This window comes from Zonotrichia albicollis, chromosome 35 (assembly GCF_047830755.1).
Source record: "Zonotrichia albicollis isolate bZonAlb1 chromosome 35, bZonAlb1.hap1, whole genome shotgun sequence".
NCBI lineage: Eukaryota > Metazoa > Chordata > Aves > Passeriformes > Passerellidae > Zonotrichia > Zonotrichia albicollis.
The window spans coordinates 1,334,838-1,351,974 of record NC_133853.1 but is presented as its reverse complement, the minus strand read 5'-3'; the positions used below and the strand labels follow the sequence as shown (position 1 = coordinate 1,351,974).

Here is a 17,137-nt window from a genome sequence, read left to right as displayed (position 1 = left end):
AATGCTAATTTATACCAGGCTGGCGGCAGCCGACAACAAAGAGAAAAGTTTGCTGGAAGATCCTTTAGTTCTTTTAAAGTCACCAAGAGCGCAGCCCCTCATTGACACAGTCTGTGGCCATAGCGAAAGTGGAGAGAAACAAAATAAGAAATGGCAAAAACAATGACTTTTCTTTGTGGACAATATGAGAAAACTAAAACAAAAGAAAAATATTGCCACATAAAAAAGCCCACAACCAAACCAACACAAAATATCAAAGATGACTTTTATTACAAGTGATTTGCAGAAATTGGCCAGCAATTTAATGCTCCTGAAAGCATCCAGTCATCAGTCTCCTCACTGCAGCCTTGAGCTCCTGGTTCCTCAGGCTGTAGATGAGGGGGTTCAGGGCTGGAGGCACCACCGAGTACAGAACTGACAGTGACAGATCCAGGGATGGGGAGGACATGGACGGGGGCTTCAGGTAGGCACACATGAGAGTGCTGAGGAACAGAGAGACCACAGCCACGTGAGGGAGGCAGGTGGAAAGGGCTTTGTGCTGTCCCTGCTCAGAGGGGATACTCAGCACAATCCTGAAGATCTGCACATAGGAGTAAACAATGAACACAAAACAACCAAGTCCTAAAGAGGCACTTACAGCAATGAGCCCAAATTCCCTGAGGGATTTGGAGTGTGAGCAGGAGATCTTGAGGATTGGAGGCACATCACAGAAGAACTGGCCCAGGGCATTGCCATGGCACAGGGGCAGGGAAAATGTATTGGCTGTGTGCACAAGAGCAGTGAGAAAGGCACTGGCCCAGGCAGCTGCTGCCATGTGGGCACAAGCTCTGCTGCCCAGGAGGGTACTGTAGTGCAGGGGTTTGCAGATGGACACATAGCGGTCGTAGCACATGATGGTCAGGAGGAAATACTCTGCTGAGATGAAGAACACAAAGAAAAAGAGCTGAGCAGCACATCCTGTGTAGGAGATGTTCGTGGTGTCCCAGAGGGAATTGTGCATGGCTTTGGGGACAGTGGTGCAGATGGAGCCCAGGTCGCTGAGGGCCAGGTTGAGCAGGAAGAAGAACATGGGCGTGTGCAGGTGGTGGGCGCAGGCTACGGCACTGATGATGAGGCCGTTGCCCAGGAGGGCAGCCAGGGAGATGCCCAGCAAGAGGCAGAAGTGCAGGAGCTGCAGCTGCCGCGTGTCTGCCAATGGCAGCAGGAGGAAGTGCCTGATGGAGCTGCTGTTGGACATCTGCTGAGGCTGGACTTGGGACCTGTTCATGGAGAAAAAACAGTGACAAGTCAGGAGAGGCTGCTTTGAGCCAAACCTGGGACGTTCCCTGTAGATTGTCCGGCTGGGACTCACACACCCTTGTTCCTGCTTTAGGAAAACCTTCACCCAGATCCCTGCCTGAGCTCCAGTTGTGCTGGCTGAGTGTGCCAGGAGCAGCCAGGCCTCTTGAGGAACCATCCCTGCCCCACTGCCCTGGATTTGTGGCCATTTGGCAGAGGGACAAGGCTGGATATTCAGTATATTTCAAGGGAATCACTCCTAATGCAGACAGGCTTGGTAGCATCTGCACTCCTAGTTTTTTAGGACATGGATGGCAGGAGCTGGTTTAAGGAATTTTTTACTACCCACACATCATTCCTAGCTCTCTGAAGTCAGAAATCCCCAGCATTTCTGCTGCACTCAGAGTTTGTCACTGAGAGATGTGAGAGGTAAAGTATTCCCTGTGCTGAGGGAAGGTGAGGGGCTGGATGAGCTTGTTCCCAACTGCCTTTGCACCTTTGGCTGCAATCAGAGCACAATCACACTCCTGGGTCACCCTGGGATAAACCAGACCCTGCCCAGAGCAGAGGGATCCCTGAATGTCTCACCCTCTCTAAAGGTCTCTGGGCAAGGTCTCAGCACCCCCTTGTGCCAAGGACACTCACGGCTCCCTTGGCAAACCCAACAGCATTTCCTCAGCTCTGGCAGCCCTTCCCCGTGGGACATTCAGGGAACTCCCAGAGGCTCTGGCACAGATTTGTACCCAGGAGGGCAACTCAGAGCTTGGAAGGGCACAGCACGGAGATCCCTGGCTGTGCCCATGATGGGATCTCAGGGATAGGGCTCAGCTCATTCCCCTTTCCCATGGACTGCTTTGCTCACAGCCCCACAGGTGCCAGGGAAGCTTGGACATCCCATTCCCATGGACACACCCCTGCCTGGCAGGAATGCCTAGGGCAGAGCCTGACTCAGCTGCTGCAAATGCCAGAGCCTCCCTGAGAGCAGCAGATAACAGTGACAATATCAGGGCACTGCAGAACCAAGAGAAGATGTTGTGGTGCTGTGCCTAAGAGGGCAGGGCAGAGACAGCCGGGCACTCAGGACAGTGTTCCCGTCCCCACCTGTGCCCAGCACCTCCCACACACCAACAGTGCCCTCATCCTGCCCCCAGCAATGCTCTCTTCAGCCCCCTCTCCTTCCCTGAGCATCTCCCTGGGCCTGGACATTCCCTCCTGAGAGGAGCCTTGTCCCTGCCAGCGCTCACAGAGCCCATCCCAGCCTGTGTGCCCCGGGGCCCTACAGAAACCTGCCTGTGTGCAGGGCCCTGGCTGGGGCAGGCTCTGTGTGCAGCTGGGCAAGGGCAGCTCAGGAGAGCCCTGCTGGGCCCTGCAAAGGTGATGCTGCTGCTGTCCAGGGCTGAGGAGTGGCTGAGGGCCCTTTGGGAGGCTCCCAGCAGAGAGAATGACCAGCTTAATTTACAGTTCTGCAGTCCCTGTAAATGTTCAAACATTCCTTTGATGATCCAGTGTGTCCCTTTCAACTCGGAATGTTCTGTGATTCTGGGATTACAATTCCTGCTCTGCTTCTCTCATGCCCCTGTTGTCTATAATCCAAAGAGAGAAAAAAAACAAACCCTTGCTACAAGTGTTAGAACAGTAAAGTAAAAACCAGACAATAATTGGAAGCTTCCGGGTGTCCCAGTGGGGATGGGTCACACCCAGTCCCTGATTTCAACAATTTATTAAGATTGATTAACTAGGATATTTAACAGGAACATCCAATAGGAGATTCAGTTGCTCCAGTTACACACCCCTGGCTCAACCCATTGGAGTAGGTCCAAGGGCTTCTTTGCCTTCACTTTTTATAATGACTGCTCATATTCTGCTCATTCTCAAAACCCAAAATGTTCCTATATGTCCAGTTCCGAGAAGACTATATAGTATTTCAGGACTATATAAAAGAATAGGACTATACATCATTTTAGGAATATATTTAGACAGTCAGGTTATTAAGAGAAAGGTAAGGAAACATACTAGATTTAATTCAGGATTAAAGCTATATAAGAATATAAGAGTGGTTTAATAGATTCAAAAGTTTAATGAAGTAAGGATTATAGTATTGTAACTATATATTAGTAATTTAGAGAGCTACAAATATATGAAAAATGTATAAAATGAAAAAATCTTTTGTCATCCCTCCAACGTTTCCATCCTTCTCCAAGTAGGAAAGTGGAAACACTCTCAGGAAAGCTCCTGATCTTTACATCAATCCCAGGCTTACCTTCCTTGGGAAATGCCCTCTGGAGCTGTGCCCAGGCTGGTCTGGAGCTGGGAGCACCCTGCCCCACCCAGCCCCTCTCAGCAGCAGCCCCTGCCCTGCTCCACAGCCTCTCTCCAGCGCTGGGAGCAGCTGCCAGGGCTGGCTGAGAGCTGTCCCTGGCAGGCAGCAGAGTCCCTGTCCCAGCACAGCACCCTGGGCTGCAGGACCCTGCTCTGCAGGACAGCCCTGGGCACGCCTGGCTGCAGCCCCGGCTGCTCAGCCCTGCAGCAGAGCCTGGCAACAGGAGCTGCCTTGGGCTGTGCCTGGGCTGGGGCAGCAGGGAAAGCCAGCCCTGCCCTAGGGCCACAGCCCTGCCCTGGAGCAGCTCTGAGAGTCCTCCTGAAAGGTCCTGAAAGCTGTCGGATGTGCCAGCTTCAGGAGATCCCTGCAGGAACAGCAGCTTCTCTTCCCACAGCCAGGGAATGACTGTTTCAAACCTGGGCTGATTTCTGTTCTGGTGAGCCCTGAGTGAGCTCTGCTCTGTGCTCCCAGACCGGGCTGAGTTTAACCCCTCTGTGCCTCTGTGCTGTGCCTGGGGTGGCTGCAGGCAGTGCCCCAGCCCTGCTGGGCTGTGCACAGGAGCTGCTCCTGGCCAGAGCTGTCTCTCTGCAGCACTGCCCTTGCCAGGAGCTGCCTCTGTGCCAGGAGCCTCTCTGCAGGTTTTTCAAAGGACTTTGGGTTTGGCTTTTGCCTTGGAGTCTCTGAGTGGTTTGTCCAATCATGGCCTCCAATTATCTGCTGTAATTAGTCCCTGGAGAGGCTTTGTCAGTAACAACACTCACTGGGGGCTCATTAATACTTCAGGGTATGTCAGTTATTTTAAGGTACTTGGTGTTTTCCTTTTGATACAGACTCTGTGAGAGGTTTGTGCAATCATGGCCCCAATTATCTGCTTTAACGAGTCCCTTGAGAGCTTTGTACTGAAACTTAGTGGTGCTCATTAATACTTTGAGGTACTCAAGGTCTTTAAAGGTATTTTGAGGATTTAAGGATACTTTTAGGTACTTTTAAGGATTTTCCTTTCCACACTGAGTCTCTTAGAGGTTTTTGTGCCATCCTGGTCTGCAAATCTCTCCTCCAAGGAGTCCATGAGGAGCCTGTGTTGAGGATGGACCTCAGTATGACCCATTCATGCTTTGAGACACTTTGGGTGTTTCCTCTGACTTTTCCTTCTGGAAAGGTTTGTGCCATCTCCTCTCAGGCCATGAGGTTCCAGTGCTCAGGTCAAAATGCACCACGGGGCTCATTAGGGTCAAGCAATTCCTGAAAAACCATGCCTCTGCCTTGATTTTCCTCTGCTCTCATGCAGTTCATCAGGAAGGTTTCCTTTTATGTTTTGGTTCTCCAATTTGAGATTTCTTGGCAAATGCATCAATTATTGTGGTGTGTTCAGTTTTGGCTGATTACCAGTGCACTCACTAGAATATACTTACTCATTTCCTGCTGTGAGATAGGATTAGGAGAAAGGCAAAACAGGCTCAAAACTTTAAAAGTTTATAAAGAAAAGTTTATTAATAGCAACTAAAAGAAAGAATAATAAGAATGTTGGGATCGGCAGGAGAAATGTGGCATGCAATATGAGTGATCAGCAAATATCGAGCTTTATTGATAGGCACACATCTTTATGTCAGTGTTAATTAGGCTCATACATATTGCAAAGGCAAGCTCACTACTGGTTAGTTACTTATCAGCCAACTACACCTACTTCTGCATTCTTGTGGATATTTTATTGAAACTTTTCTTCGTATTTCTGCCAAAGATGTTCTCCCCTATCCTGTTGTTTCACCAAGGGCACAATGTCCTTGCCTGTCATTGGACACTGACTACTGACTCCTATATTGTCCCCTTCAAGCTTAACCAGTGGCATTATGTCGACGTGACCTTTCTCAGCTAGCCAACTGTCCACAAAGCTCTCCACACTTCCCCTGTTTTTCTGTTGGACAAGCATAGTCTGATTAAATGCAGGAGAAATCATCCTTTGCACCATGTTCTGTAAGCACATGCAAAAACACAGCAAAATTAACACTACTAACAGACCTATAATGCCCACTATAATGCTAACTTTAACAACAGAACGTAACCATGATCCCAGGCCTAACGATGAGAGCCATCCATCAATACCAAAACCTGATTCTATCTGTAAGTTTCCAGTTAACCTTCGCAATTCTGCAAGCTGGGTATGGATGGAGACTGCAAATGGTCAGAAAGATTAATGCAACACATGCCCTCAAATGCTTCACAGCCATGGCCTTGTGCGAGTAAAAGAAAGTCAATCACAGCTCTATTTTGAAGCGTTGCATGACAAATAGAATCAACATCAAGCAAAAGGCTAGAAAGTGCCAAAGAGGTGGCATTGGTTTGCTTTGCAAGCCAGCATCCCAACTTCTTTAGGGCACCATGGGCACCTGCAGCTGCCATCCCTGGAGCCAGAAAGGATGCTGCAATTATGGCCCCTGGGGACCAAAATTTTACATCGTCCCTACAGTCAGCAGTAAATGCATGGATCATTCTCTTATGTCGATGACGGCGGTGGCTCATGTTTAATATCATGGACGTATTGGGTGTAAGCAGAGACAGCCGTCCAATTGTACATGGCCCCCCGCGCAGCATCAATGGGACACGAGGCCAAGCACGGTCCCCACAGATTAAGAAGTAACCTGCTGGCAATTGAATAGAGTCATTTGATGTGATTGACACTTTCCCTGTGGTATAATTGCACCAAGCTGTTGCATTACAATACACAGCCATGCTGGAAGTTACAATAGTGGAATGGTTTTTTTGCTGAAAGCTGGCTTCTATGGTTAAAATTAATACTTGCATCTGCCATCACTGAACCTAACAGCTCCAATTCTTGGGGTTCCTGTGGTGCTATGGGGAAGTGAGAAACCATTGGTCCCAATTATCTACACTTGTCCTGAGACTGTTAGTTTTGAAGGTGGGTAGACTTGAGGAACATGGCCAGGGATCTGCTGGTAGCCCAACCAAGCAAGCTGTAAATGGGTTACCAGGAGAAAATAACGACAGGCAAATAGCCTCCTGGTTAGTTAAGTTTAGCAGGGTGACCCAAATGTTAGTCTTAGGCTGAGGTGGGGCCCATGCATGATGAGTTTTCACTTTTCTGGCAGCATCTGCGCTGTCTGCTAAGAGGGTGAGAATTAGCAAGGTAACAGCATAAATGTGCCACATTACCCTGGTTTCCCCAGGCGCTGCTTTCAACCAGCCACACATTTGGGAGATAAACATGTTTCCCACAAGTCGTTAAGAATGTCTCTTCTTTCCTTTCCCCTTCTTTCTCCTTGATCTGCTCAGATTTAACCTATTTAGGTCTCTCAGACAATTGTCCCACACTTGGTTCGTATCTTGATCTGCAGAAATTGGACCTGTTATACTTGTCTGTGAAAGAGGAATACCCCTACCGCACTTAGTCTGTAAAATATGCGACTTGGACTGTCCCAAAGCACGTTTAATTAAATGCTGGTTTCCCACCTAAACCATGCAATAATTTTCTGTTCTGGTGATTCATACAACTGTAACCCTTGGCGGCCAGGTAATCCTGTAAAGGCCTGAAGTTCTGCTTGCCAGGAGCCCAACTGCCAATAAAATCCACAGTTCCTGCACCACAAGTCAGGTAATTGAGTCTTATGTACCCACTTACTTTGCTGACAGCCCCCGCAAAAGAACAATACCCATGCAGCACACTGTCTATTATGACAATCAATACAAGCTAGGTTCCTAAGCCCTCTAAATTCAAACGTAGAAAGTGCTTGAAGCAGGCTTAGTATATAATCTAAGGATTTACACCGATCAATCGCTCGGTCCATAGCCAAACTACACTGTCCTTTCAGCTTTAAAAGTATTGGTTGAAGGATGATCAACAGCTTTGTCTCTACTCACTGATGGTCTTCTGTGCTCAGTTGATGGAGTTCTGGTGGTTCCATCTAATACACCTGCTCAGGTCCATTTAGCAGGTACCCATAAGGATCCTGTAGGGGTAGAGACACAAAGATATCCGCGGCCCCAATGTAACACCTTAGCAGGACCTTGCCATTGTCCTGTTTTGGGATCTCTGTATTTTACCCATACATCCTGCTTTACACTTTCTTTCTCCTGTACATAGTGGCGAATTACAGCAGTAACCTTGCTTTCCCCAAAAACACACAAGTGATTTAAAACAAATAAACACCTTAACAATCTTTCTTGCGGTTCTCTAATATCCTTGTATTTACCTAGATATCTTTTCAAGGTACCATTAGCTCTTTCTATGATTGCTTCCCTGTGGGGGAATTAGGAATGCCTGTCACATGTTCTATTCCCCACATTTGCATAAACTGCTTTATTCTTTTGCTGCAGTAGGCAGGCCCATTACCTCTCTTAATACACTGTGGCACTCCCATTACAGCAAAGTGGCTGCTGAGATGCCGCTCCACTTGTCCAGCTTTCTCACCAGACTGTGCTGTGGCCCATATAAAATGACTATAGGTGTCTATAGTAACATGCACATACTCCATCCTTCCAAACTCAGCAACATGTGTGACATCCATTTGCCAGGTCTCATTTGTACACAACCCTCTTGGGTTAACTCCTAGACCTTACCCGCAGCCCCCATTATGATGACTACATAGGGGACAGGCTTTGACTATTGCCCGTGCCTCGTCCATAGATATCTGAAATTGTCTATGGAGTCCCTTTGCATTTTGGTGAAACATGGAATGTGCCTCTCTGGCCATAGTCTGCCTGGGAATTGGAGACTAGCTTATCTGCTCGTGCATCTCCCTCTCCCAGACTAATATCCCATTTGTGACTTCTGATATGGATAACAGAAAAGAGATGTTTTCTCAGCTTAATCGCCCTCTGTAACTGAATAAACAGCTCATGTAACCTTCTGTTTTGAACCTCTTTTATAGAGGCATCCTCTATTCTCACACACTCCTGCAACATACAAAGAATCTCTCACTATGTTGAGGGGCCCCAAAAAAGGCATCATGGCCCATACAACAGCCAATAGCTCCATTGTTTGTAAAGTATCCGACTTGGAAGCCTGGAGAATTTGATGGTGCCATTATCCCTATTCCTGCGAGGTCACTGCAGCAGTTCTTGACTTTCTTCCTGTGTCCGTGTAGGCTGTTATAGCATCCGACAGGAGCTTTCTGTGATCTTTTTGGGCATTGAATCCAACCCCACTGTCCTACCCAGTTCAATGCTATATTGGGAATATCATCAGTGGCAATCACGCTTCCAGCTCCCAGCAGGGCCTCTTGTAATTCCATACTGTTTACCAGGTACCAGGTCAATGTATCTTTCATCACTGGTATCCGTATCTGATCAGGCTCCTTTCCCACAATCTGTAATGCCCGTTCACGACCCTTCTTAAGCAAGTCAGCCAAAATTTCGATTTTTTGAAGAAGGCTTTTATGCTGGTGAAGTGGAGGAGATATCCATTCTAAGGCCCATGCCTCCCCTGTTTTTCTGTTTTGCTGAATGAGTGCACCCAGTAAAAATTTAGTTCCACACCAAACTGTCAGTTGTATGGGGAGGTTATGATCTTGTCTTCGGACACTGCCCTGTGTCACACAGTCCAATATCTGCTGAAGTGTCTAAACCTGCTCAGAGGTTATATGGACAGGTTGTGCTGGGTCAGTCCCTTTTAATAAAGGTCGAAGTTCATCTAACAACTCATTTGGGATGCCCACAGTAGGGCACAGCCATTGCAGATCACCAAGTAACTTTTGAGCATCATGCAATGTATGTATTTTAATATTCAATTGCAATTTCTGGGGGGTAACAACCTGATCAGTAAGTGTCCATCCCAAATATTTCCAGGGTGCAGATAACTGGATTTTTTCAGGAGCTACAACCAAGCCATGTAGTTCCAGGACCTTATGTATTTCTTGAATTTGTTGACCTGTAAAAGGTTGCGGCTGCGCAAATAAAATATCATCCATGTAACGATAAATGGTTGTTTCGGCCCAGGCCTGTCACAAAGGTACATTGTCAACGTACAGCTGACACAAGGGGGCGTTGTTGTGCATCCCCTGTGGGAGAGTAAGCCATTCAAATCTCTTGTCTGGTTCTTCCCTATTTAAAGCTGGTAAGGTAAAGGCAAACCTCCAAGTGTCTTGAGGGTGAAGAGCAATAGTAAAGAAGCAGTCCTTCAGATCCACAATTAACAGTGGCCAGTCCTTTAGCAACATGGCTGGGTTAGATAAAACCTGGTTGTAAGGCTCCCATAGGCTCCATTTGTTCATTTACAGCCCGTAAATCCTGTAGCAAAGGATACTTTCCTGACTTCTTTTTAATAATAAAAATAGGGGTATTCCATGGGCTTAATGACAACTGTAAATGACCCTGCTCATATTGTTCTTGTGCTAGTACATGTGCTTGTTCCAGACTTTCCCTTTTTAATGGCCATTGCTTAACCCACACTGGTGTGTCTATGTTCCAAATGAGTGGGACTGGGAAAGTCCACGCAATGGCCATTAGCCCAAAGGGAACTAATTTGTCAGCACTACCCCCATTTGAGCCAAAATGTCCCGACCAATGAGGCACTGCACAGTAGGGGGCAAAGGCACAACAGAGAAAACACTCCGTAAAATTTTTCCGTCGATAGTTATTGATAACATGGGTGATTTCCTTGCAAGCGTTAAGCCTCCAACCCTGGTAACTGCCACTGTGGTTGGCTGTAACAGCCAGTTGCGGGGCCAGCAATCCGGGCTGATAATGCTGGAGTCTGTGCCAGTATCTAATAAACCTTCCAAGGTTTGCCTGTCACCCTAATACTCTATCAATACAGCACGTTTTGGCTGATCATTTAAGTTCATTGTTAACAGAGTAAGTCCTCCAGTGGAGCCAAAGCCCCCGTTCCTTCCTGGACTGTGATTGATGAGGGGTTAACGTTTTAGTCATTTGTTCCAATGGGACTAATTGAGCTATCCTCTGTCCTTTCTCGATTTGTATCGGTGGAAAAGGAGTATGTACCATAATACAAATTTCCCCAGTAAAATCAGCGTCTATTACCCCAGTTAAAAGAAATAATTCTATCATGGTAGCTGAAGATCGCCCCAAAAGCAAAGCTCCCATAGGTTGTCCATCAATGATGATTGGTCCCTTTATTCCAGTCAGGACCTTTTCCGGTTGGGTGGTCATCAATGTTACCGCTACTGAGGCTGCCACGTCCAGCCTGAGGCTGCCGGCGGTAGGTGGTTGAAGGGGGGCTGGGCTGAGGTGTTGACAGCTGCTACTTGTGTCTGGGCGTGGCGGCTGTTGGTCGCACTGGGCCTCCCGTTTCCCGAGCAGCGTCAGCAGGCTCCGGTGTTGTGGGTATCTGAGCGACAACTGTGACACCAGACGGTAGCTGCTTGGCAGGCTCGCCAGGTATGTCCCATGCCCCCAACTGGTAACATATTGAAGCAGGAGCCGATGTTGGTGGTAAGATAACTGTGGATGTGGCAGGGATAATGGGCAATCTGACCAATCCCCATAACTTTTATTCTTACCATGAGCCGCAGTAGCTTGCTGTGCAGCCTTTTTATCCACCTGATATTGTACTAACTCATTATGCACCACTCACCATAACTTCCCTAAATTCTTTGCAGTTTTATTATCATCTAAAACAGCCTCCCACAGCTTATCTCCCAATTTTCTCCACTCATTTTATGGACTGTGTGAGGATTTTGAAAGAATCCCTGTGTATACCCGTAAGCTAATAACCCATGAAGCTCTTTCTGCAAATCTATGCCCTTAACCTGACCCTTTTTAAAAAAGCAAGTAAATAAATCAAATGCTGCTTGCCATTCCATTTTAAAAACGTCAGTGCTGTTACAGCCCCACAAGGTCTCAGCAGCACATATCAGCCAGGCCTTCCTTTGAAGTCACCCAGGGCGCAGCACCTCCCCCGTTTTCAGTGGTGCTTTTTTGCCTTCCTTGCTGCGACAGGACCCGAACTCCTTCACCAATCCCCCGTGGTCGCTGTAACCGGTATCACATCGTTCGGGTCACCATGTTGTTGGGGTCGGTGGGAGAAATGCGGCACGCAATATCATGAAACCGCTTTGGTTTCATGTGCTGGGGCAGCTCCAGGGCCTTCTTCCTCCTCTTTCCCCCAGGCCACCTTGGGCGCTTTCAGGGCTCTCTGCTCCATGATAATGACTGGATTTGTGAGGACACCTGCAGAAGAGAAGCCTCGAGGTAGCCACAGGTCACCAAGTCCTGTGGTCTGGCCTCGAGCTCAGCTGAAGGAAGAATGCCTCGGAAAGGCTCCAGGTCAGACAGGAACGGGTGCGCTGTGCGGGGGCTCCTCACAGCACTGCTCTGTCCCGTTGTGCCCCGTTGTGCATTCCCAGCAGCCGGGCAAGCTTCTATTTCCCACGTGTCACAAAGGGCCCTTGGTCACCGGGTTCCGTTCCATGGCACAGAGACCGTGCTGCAGCGTGCCACCCAGGGCCCTTGCACACACTGCCTTCTGCCCTGGGGCCACCCCCAGCCCAGCCAAAGTGGCCCTGCTTGGAAGGAATCCCTTGCCCCAGGTGTCTAAGACAGTCTGCACAGGATCTTTGGGAAGGGCTCAGAGCATCAGCAAACGCTGCCCGGCTCTCAGGCTCAGTCCTATCCCCATATCTTTCCCTTAGAGCATTTGAATTTCTAAATTAGAATATTTGAAGGGAGGGGATTTACATTTTCCATTTCAGAGCAGCCTTCTGCCTTCATTAGCAGACACCTCTCTCTTCAAACCAAGACAATTGTTTATCATCTTGCAGATGCGCAGTTGCTGGGGAGCCCCGTTTTACACCAGGGACCTGGAGAATCATTCCCAGCAATTGGGAAAATCCTAGGTGGTCCATCCACCCACAGATGATGTCTCCAAATGTGCCCCGAAATTGGGTCCAGCTCTTAGAGGCCTAAAAGAGCAAGTCCATGTGACTTGATGATATTTTTAGCCCAGAAAGCCCTGCAGCTGATGGCACACTTCACAATCAGCAGGGGACACAGCCAGGCCAAAGCCCAGACCTCTGCTGGGAACCTTTCTCCTCAAATACCCTTCAAACAAACCTCCATGCAAGTCACTTGGGAAAGTTTCTCCAAATGATACATTTCTGGCACATGACTACACAGGCTCATGTGAAAGATTCTAAAGCAGCTGCTGTGGAGTCAAAGAGCCAGCACTAAGAGTCCTTGTCATCTCTTTGTAGCTAAATCCCACTTTGGGAGATTTGAGGGAGTTTGGAATGAGCTAGAGAGCAGACCTCCGAGTTTTTTAGATGATGCCATTGCTTTTTCTTCTCTTCTACACAGACAGGAAGGGTGAGTTTGGCTCACATCTGCACTGCATGGCTCACAAGGCCCGCAAGACTTGTAGTTACAAGAGCTTTGAAGGATTTCTTGGCCAAGAAGACACTGCCAACAAGAATATTTATGTTTGGCAGCCAATCCTTCAATATTTTGTCTTAGTGACTCATGCTACAGTGTAAGCTTCCTTAGCCAATCGCGTTATGACACACAAAGTCACAGCACTGCATCCTAAGCTTCTTGTTTACCATTGTAACTACTTTTAGTTTTTCTAGATCTTCAGCACTAAAACTCTAAACTTTCCTCCACTTCAACACTCCTCCCCGTGTCTCTGCTATAATAAACTAGAAATCCACATTCTCGCTTCTAGCACCTAAGTTTGGAAGCCCTTTCCAAGGTCTCCGATCAAATCCTTATCAAATGTTTAATTCTAAGCTTTGCTGACAAGACCAAAGGTCTGAGATTTCCCTGCATTTGGGTTTCCAACAACACTGATGCTGTTAGTTCCACAGTGCCCAGGGTCCCTCTTGCAAGTCAACTCTGGCGGGAACAAGGCAGGCAGCTGCAGGGGGGTGGCTTGTGGCCTCTGACAGCCCATTGCTCAGGGCTTGCCAGCGCCCCAGCCCCTCAGGCTCTGCCCCAGCCTGGCCAAGCTGCCCGGCAGCAGCGCCGCAGCCCCACAGCAGCTCCAGAGGAGCCCCATCCAGAGGCACCTGGGAGCCCTCAGCAAGGCAGCCAGCAGCACACGGGCAGGAGGACACGGATGGCGCTTCCTGCCTGGCACAGGGCTTGTGGCCATCTTTGGGCACCACTCTCACAGAGGTCCCCACAGCTCTGGCCCCTGCCCACCCGCTCTGTCACCAGCACAAAGGCTTCAGCAGAACCACCACAGGCCAAGGGACTTCTGGCCATTTCCCCTGCAACACTGCACACCTGGGCAGGTTGCTGAGCCAGGGTACCCTTCTCCCCTTCATCCTCTATGTCCTGAAGACCCTGGGCAGCAAAAGAAAGCTCCTGGGAGTCTGTGTATTATACCACACCCTATATTCATATAATAATGAAAAAACAAAAAGAAGAACAGAACAATGTTAAAGAAATGGGAAATTGCTGCTGGCTCAGGTGTCCCCAGCAGACAGAGTCTCTGGGATCAGCTCTCTGCAGAGCTCCAACCCCTGGCGCAGCTAGCCAACCCCTGACAGATGAGGCCGTGTCCTCCATGCCCTGTAGAGCTGGTCTTGCAGCCTCTGGATAACGGAATATCGCCCACTCTGCAGTGCCTGGAGGACATACAATGTTTCAACTGCCGCATCTGACATGGCACTGCTGGTGTCCACTGTCAGGTGTTCAAGGGCTGAAAGAGAGAGGGACAGAGCCATGGTCAGATCCTGGATCTGCGGGGAGCCGAGGAGAGGCCCCCGTCCAGGGCCATCTCAGCCGGTTCTAGCCATGGCCAGGAGGGTGCAGGCACCAACGGGAGCAGCCCGAAGGTGCTGGCCATGAATCGCCCAGGTGGCCCTGAAATCTCCGTGTGCTCTGCCCACGCCTCCCCTGGTCCACACAGGGAGCAGAGCCCTCTGCAGCCGGGGCAAGGCTTGCAGCTGCCCCGGCAGCCCCCACTGCCAGCCCGCTGCCCTCACTCACCAGCGCAGATGAGCCGGAGCTCTTCCTTCTTCCCCCTCAGGTGCCGCCCGGCCATCCCTGTGAACACAGAGCCTGTCACGGCCCCAGCGGCACAGCTCCCTGCCAGTGGCGCTGCCGGCGCTGTGGCCACACGGGCTGCTGGCCCGGCAGGGCTCAGCCCGGCCCTTGCCTCACGCTACCGCCCCAGGGCACGGCTGCCAGAGGGCGGCAGCAGCAATGCCCAGGCCAGGCGGGGCTCCATGGCCATCTTCCTTTCTCAAGCTGTTTTTCTCTCCTTTAATAAGGCGTTAGATAAGAATATTTCCTTTTTATATATTCCAATGTTGTAGTTTCAACGATACAAGTATTAATCTAAAATTATACTTCAAAAGGTTATTATTGCAGAGCATTTTTATGGATTAAATGCAAGCAAAAAGCAACCTCTTTAACACCTTAATTCCAATATTCCTCAATTAATCAGGGTTAATTGCAAACAAAAGATAGGTTCAAAGGCCTTTTTCCATGCTTTATTTTCCTCAGTTAATATTAGAATTCGCAACTATCCCATTGTCAGTCTCCACACATATTGCAATCACAAATACACACGTTGCCTGTGTTTGTACCTGACACGAAACACAGCTTTGCATCTGACAGCTCCCCCTCTGCTTGTATAAATTTTCATTTACCTTACTCATTCGTGTCTGGGCTTGAAATCTGGCCAAAACTTTGGAAGCTTTTTATTTTTGGTCTCTTTTCTTTAATTTCATTTTTTTTTTTTTGTTATCTTAGTTCTTTTCTCAAATCGACCAGCTTCTCCGATAGCCAATTCCAAGTCGGTTACTGCAATCTGCATGCTTTGAATAACTGAGTGGATTAGTCGGATAAAACATGGAATAAGGCTAGGTAGAAACAATAACCCAGCCAATGAGCACAATGTCAGGAAACCTATTTTTTTCCACCAAGCTCCTCCTCCAAGCATCTGGTCCCACCGTGAGGCTTGAAGAATGGAATTCCATTTTTGGACAAGGACATGAGCCACCCTTTTGATCTCTGCTGCCAAACCTTGGATGGTTTCTCCGTAATCATCAATCTCAACACAGCATTCCCACTCATTGAATTTCCCGCACACTCCCCCTTCTTCGGCGAGCAAATAGTCCAAGGCTATTAAATTCTGATACACAAAAGCCCGCACCTGAGTGTGCTGCCAGCTTAACAAGTCCAGGACCTCTGAGGAGTGATTCGAGACTACCTCTACCACTGCTTGCAGTCTAATCAACCTATTCAACAGGTAAATTGGGGTCCTATATCCCCAGCTTCCTTTTTGAGCTCAAGTGGCTGGCCCATAATAATCTATTATTCTTTCTGCCAGCCACTCTTCTTCTCCCCATTTTTGGTCCCTTCCTGCTCTTGGAAACTCCAGTTTCAATTCTCTTTTTTCTTTGTTCAGGTTTTCATATAAGAGTGCTCCTAACAGGTTACTCTTGGACTTTGGTAGTACAAAGAAGAAGGGTTGTATAATCCCTACAGTACAGGATCCTTTCCATCTACAGGGCAGTTCACTGTAAGCTTTTTGCCCACAAATCCAATATATACTATTTGGGACTTTCCATGGGTCATTTACAGCCTCAGGTTATTCTCAGTATATTCTTAGGGTCTCCAGGAATTGGTAAGGGTTAGCTCCAGGACTTTTATGCCAGCACAACTTTGTTTTGTTGTTCCATTCGCAATTTTTCTCTTTATTTATGCTCCAGTATACAGCAGGAGGTGTTGGCTGCCAAGTTCTAGCATTATTGTTTGAATTTACAGCTAAAGTAGACATGCAGGGAGTATACCCCGCCACTTCAGTATATTTTCTCCCCTCCCTGCTGATCCAAACGGTCCCAATTATTTCATAATTTAAAATCCATCCCTCAGGCTGTTTCAATGTTTTGGAAATTTGAATATGGTTGTATTTTAGAAATTGCACTGGAGCTAGACTCTCACCTCTCCATGGCCATTTTTCGGCTGATTTTAATCTCCCACAAATCCAACAGTTGAATAACTCTAATTCTGTGGCAATTTCTTGCATTAGATCTACTAAAAGGTTCTTATTTGAAGTCAGAAGACCCCAATCACCAAACTGCTGTTCTAACTGTATTGTTCACTTAATTGCTTCTGATATTTTACTTTCTGGGTCTCTTCCTTCTCTGTCCTTTGCTAAACAAAAGAATTTGGCATATCACTAACAACTTCGTTCATCATCATCTTTGAGAAGGTTGGTTAAAATGGGTCTATCTTTGGGAGAAACTTTTAGTCCATGTTTTAAATTTTCTCCAACCCCGTATAATTTGCCACCCATAGTGCACATCTTTAATTGGTTATGGTCATAGCACACTTCACTAACATGGGAATGTGTCATGAACATTGATTCCATTTTTCCCCCGAACCAGACAGTGTGATTGCATTTGTCACAGATAGCTGGAGCAAGAGGCTCGGATCCTGCAGCTCGCTCATGGATTATGTGGAGTTCAGGAGTGAGGCTACTAAGGCCCATTGCCTGGGATGCAATGATCAATACAGTGAAATAATCCTCAGGGCATTTAACTCTCTACCTCTCTCAAGGCCCCTTGGGTTGCATCCAAGGGCCGAGATATAGATCTTTTCGGTAGCAGAGTTTAT

General features: G+C 48.0%; 1 protein-coding gene across 1 annotated transcript; it reads right to left on the bottom strand.

Moving 5' to 3' along the window:
• Positions 1-301: 301 nt before the first annotated feature.
• On the bottom strand, positions 302-16,476 carry LOC141726440 (olfactory receptor 14C36-like). Its single transcript, XM_074531345.1, has 2 exons — positions 16,463-16,476; positions 302-1,103 (listed from the first exon to the last, which is right to left on the bottom strand). The coding sequence occupies exons 1-2, from the start codon at positions 16,474-16,476 to the stop codon at positions 302-304; spliced, it is 816 nt and encodes a 271-aa protein (XP_074387446.1).
• Positions 16,477-17,137: the final 661 nt, after the last annotated feature.